Raw genomic sequence first — 5,000 nt, 5'->3', positions numbered from 1 at the left:
GTAAGAATTGTTTATCATCTCATTGCAGGAACAGGCACTGCAAGTATCCGCATACTTGATGTCAACGATAGACCTCCCAGATTTACTAGAGAAGAATGGGCGATCGAAATTGAAGAGACTAGTGAATCTCTCCTACCAAAAGCGCCCATCCTAACTGTTTCAGTTCAGGATGAAGACGAAACAAATACTTTTAGCTATAAAGTCATCACTTCGTCAGGGTACGGTGCTGATAAATTTTCAATTGTAACTAATGAGGATGGCACAGGATCCATTATGGTTGTGAAACCACTAGATTTTGAAGACCCTAGACACAATAAAGGATTTAGATTTCAAATTGAAGTAAGTGACTTAGGGGATGATGGCTACCATGATCCTTACCACAATGCACATTCATGGGTAGATATAAAATTAAAAGACATAAATGACAATAAGCCTCAGTTTATTCATCCAATCACTGATATTCAAGTGTCAGAAAATATTGCAGTTGGCAGGAAACTGTTTGATATTACAGCAATTGATCCAGATAACGAAGGGAGAAGTAATATAACCTATTTAATAGATCGGATATCTGATAAGCAAAGACATTTCCATATCGATGGGTCCGGGTTCGTGTCTGTTCAGAGACCTTTGGACAGAGAAGCCACTCCTTATCATGTTATCAAAATATTGGCTGTTGATGATGGCGTACCTGCAATGACGGCCACAAATACGCTGACAATCTCTATCATGGACGTCAATGACAATGCACCAAAGTTCCTTGAGGATTATCATCCAGTTTTACCTGAAAATCAGTCACCTAGAATGTTTGCTGAAATCAGAGCGATAGATGTCGATGACAGGCTGGAAGGCAATGGCCCTCCGTTCCTTTTCGAACTTAGTCCCTTAGCCTCTGTTGATATAAAAGACTCTTTCAGGGTTACCAATATTCCCGAGGGAGCCAACGGCGAGGGCATAGCAGTAATATCCTCCCTCAGGAAATTTGATAGAGAAGTACAAAAGGAATTTCATATTCCCATTAGCATCCGGGACTCTGGTTCGCCACCAATGATCGGTACGTCTACATTAACCGTTATCATAGGAGACGTTAATGACAATGAAATGAAAAGCGGGGAAAAGGATATTCTGTTTTACAGTTATAAAGGTAGGGCTCATGAGACTAGGGTTGGCCGCGTTTATGTCCATGATGCAGATGATTGGGATTTAGAAGATAAAAAGTTCACCTGGGCTATGAGTCCCCATCCCAATTTTTTGCTTAATGAAGACAGTGGAATGATTACGATGAAATATGCGACCAGTGAAACCTCCTATGAACTTGAATTTTACGTTCACGATATTAGACACCTTCAGTTAAAAACCAAGGCGAAAGTTGTCGTGAAGGTAAGACATGTTTCTGAAATTGCTGTAGAAAATGCTGGTTCTGTTCGTATCAATGGTATTTCTGACGAAGATTTTATCAGCCAGTGGAACTACAGGACTAAAAAACCCAAACGTAGCGTCGCTTATTATTTCCAGGAAAAAATCGCAAAGATCTTGAATGTAAGCACATATAGCATTGACCTGTTCAGCATTCATTCGAGACAGAAGTCTCCTCCAGTAACAGACATTTTCTTTTCCGTGTTTGAATCCCAATACTTCACTTCAGTAGAATTAAACGGTTTGCTCATGTTGCATAGATATGATATTGAAAATGAACTTGGATTAAGTATAAGCATGATAGGGATAGACGAGTGCTTTCATGAAAATGTCCATTGTGTCGGCTCTTGTACAAGCAAATTAGAAGTGCTTAGGCCTCAATATTTAGTAGACGCCAACAGAACTTCATTTGTGGGTGTGCAAACTAAAGTTTATCCTGTGTGTGAATGTAGTGCGAGAGATTTCTCGTCAAGAGAATCATGCCGTCCAAATCCTTGCTTAAATAAAGGAATGTGTATAGAAGAAGGGACCAGCATAAGCTGCACCTGTCCTGAAGGGTACAGTGGACCAAGGTGCCAACTATTAACTAGAAGTTTTCAGGGAAATGGTTTTGCTTGGTTCCCTTCTTTAAAAGCATGTGAAAAATCTCATATAAGTGTTGAGTTTTTTACCCAGCACTTTCAAGGCCTTATCTTTTACAATGGTCCATTGCTCTCAGCTAATGCGAGCAGGAGGAATGTTACGAAGGACTTCATAGCACTGGAAATCACAAATGGAAAACTAAGGTTTCTTATCAATTTTGGATCTGGCACATTACAACTGAAAGTAAATTCTACTAGAGCTCTAAATGATGGCAAATGGCACAAAGCTGATATCTTCTGGAATAAAGAGGTAAAAATGTTAACTTGTAGCTTTACCTACACATAGTATGTATATCCCAGGTCATTCCATTAAATAGGACATTATGAAATAGAATGACATATTTGAAATGTAGAATGGTGTTCATATTCTAATTCTTTGTGACGATTTATTAGAATTTTGGCAATTCTTTTGGCATGTCAACGAATAGTTTTCAGTAGAATACTCAATCTTAATATATTGATATTTTTCCTGCAGCACAAATCTAGTCTTTCTTTACATATGGTTGATCATATTCTCTGAATTATTAGTTTTTTTGCAACATTCTTTGATTTAACTACGAAAAATAAAAATTACACAAGGAGCACAATAGTTATTGAAATGATATTTTACTTAGCTAATTTTACATTTTTAAAATATTGTATGATTTTCCTTTTTTTAACTGAAATGGACTAGCAACAAGAATGATTATTTCATTTAAGCCATATTTTACTAAAAGGTTAAGATTACATTCATTTTCAGACTGCAAGAATAGTTGTCGATCAGTGTGCTGATGCACTGGTATTAGAAAACACTCGAAATATGGACCAAAGTACGAATATCTCATCCTGCCAAGCCCACGGAAAAATTCCTCCATTCCATGAATATCTAAATGTGAACAGTCCATTGCAAGTGGGAGGGATGGCTCAGCAGCCTCATTTTCTGTCGAGTGTTTACAATGGAGATGAAATTCCACTAGGACACCCTTTTCAAGGCTGCATCAGAAATCTAATGGTAAACAGCTACATGTATGACCTGGCTAATCCAGGTCTACAGACAAACAGCAGAAATGGATGTTCCTACTTCGAGAAATCATGTCACAAAAATGCTTCGCAGTCAGGATGTGGACCTAACGGTATTTGTGATGGTTCCATTACCGATCCTTTTTGTTTGTGTAAGCCTGGATGGACAGGAACCTACTGCGAAGAACCTACTGTTCCAGCCTTTTTTGAAGCTCAGTCATATGTCAAATATTCATTGTCATTTAAACCTAACGCGTTTCACAAGACTATTCAGTTAAGGTTCAGGACATGGGCGAATAAAGGTGATTTGGTTCGAATAACAAACCAGCTTAGTCAAAAGCATGAGATTCTTGAAATTAAAGACAAGAACTTACAGTATTGTTTCACTTCAAATATCTCAAAAGAAAAATGTCTTTGTCTTTCATCTATAATTGTGAGTGATGGAAAATGGCACGTCGCTCGGGTTGAGAGATTTGGAAGCGTGCTTATCCTTTCTCTAGATGGTGGGGAAGGACGAAGATACAACGAGACCTCCCTATTCTCAGAGTCTGTTCTAATGGACATTGATGAGAAAGAAGGGTTATATGTTGGTGGCAGAGTTCATTATACAGATGCGAACATCTTTTCTGTTCGTAATGATTATAATCAAGGTAATTATTGGTATTTTTTCATAGGCAAAGGCATTTCTTTAGAATGAAATATGCATGCAAGATTTGTATGGCTTAATAAATCACTCTGAATACATATTGCTTTTGTGCAGTGATAAAAGATTTTTAATTCATATATACTAAACTCTCAGGATGTTTAGATGATCTTCGAGTAGATGGTAAAGCCATGCCCTTACCTCCAGCACACACTGGAACCCAGTGGGCACAAGCATCTATGTTTCACAACATTGCATCCGGGTGCATATCTCCTAACCAGTGCCTTAATATAACCTGCATTGCTCCATTCGTTTGCAAAGATCTTTGGATGAAACATGAATGCAGGTAAACATGGAACCCCTAGCCCTTCCATTTGCTTGAAAAAATAACTCTGCGGTATTTTTGTTCCTTTATAATGAAATATATGCTAAATGCGTTTTATGCCGAAGAGTTTAATTAGAAAAAGTATATACTAAAATAGTCTATTAATAACATCATTTACACGTTTTGTAGTCAATAATGCTTGATATACCTGTCTTTACCTACATCATATTTTCACAAGAAAAGCTCGCTCAGATATGAATTGATTATAAAGTATAATTCAATTCGAAAGCTTTTTATCATAACATATATTTCAAGAATAAAACTTCTCATTGTAAAATATATTTCAAGTCTAAAGCTTCTCATTGTAAAATAGATTTTAAGTCTAAAACTTCCACTTGTAAAATATATTTCAAGTTTAAAATGTAAAATGTAGAATGTTTTCTTTCTTTTCAACTTACCAAACATATTCATTAGAAAGATTAGTCTAAGTTTAATTATTAAGAAATAGCTTCTCATACTTTTGTTTCTGTATTGAAACATATTAGATTGGTAGGAAAATGTAAAAAAGTTTGGGAAATACTGAAGAGTTGTTCAATGGAGTTTTATCTGTTTTTATTTTATGATATATATATATATATATATATATATATATATATATATATATATATATATATATATATATATATATATATATATATATATATATATATATATATATATATATATATATATATATATACAGTATATATATATATATATATATATATATATATATATATATATGTATATATATATATGTATATATATATATATATATATATATATATATATATATATATATATATATATATATATATATATATATATATATATACATATATTGTAGCAAAGGATTATACGGAGGTAAAGTCCATGACTGGCTTGTATACTTGCCTCATTGCTTACACAAAGTTGGAAGTTTATCCTTATTTTAAAATAC

The 5,000-nt window shown here is 34.7% G+C and overlaps 1 protein-coding gene across 1 annotated transcript in view; it reads left to right on the top strand.

Moving 5' to 3' along the window:
* Positions 1-5,000, top strand: part of LOC137644255 (neural-cadherin-like) — a 214,352-nt gene that overhangs the window by 205,412 nt on the left and 3,940 nt on the right. The window contains exons 8-10 of the mRNA XM_068377249.1: positions 29-2,304; positions 2,794-3,703; positions 3,853-4,042. Of these exons, the coding sequence (XP_068233350.1) occupies positions 29-2,304; positions 2,794-3,703; positions 3,853-4,042 (3,376 nt within the window). The remainder of the gene's footprint in view (positions 1-28; positions 2,305-2,793; positions 3,704-3,852; positions 4,043-5,000) is intronic.

Source organism: Palaemon carinicauda, chromosome 7, assembly GCF_036898095.1.
Source record: "Palaemon carinicauda isolate YSFRI2023 chromosome 7, ASM3689809v2, whole genome shotgun sequence".
NCBI classification, from domain to species: Eukaryota; Metazoa; Arthropoda; class Malacostraca; order Decapoda; family Palaemonidae; genus Palaemon; species Palaemon carinicauda.
This window is presented reverse-complemented; position numbering and strand designations above follow the sequence as displayed.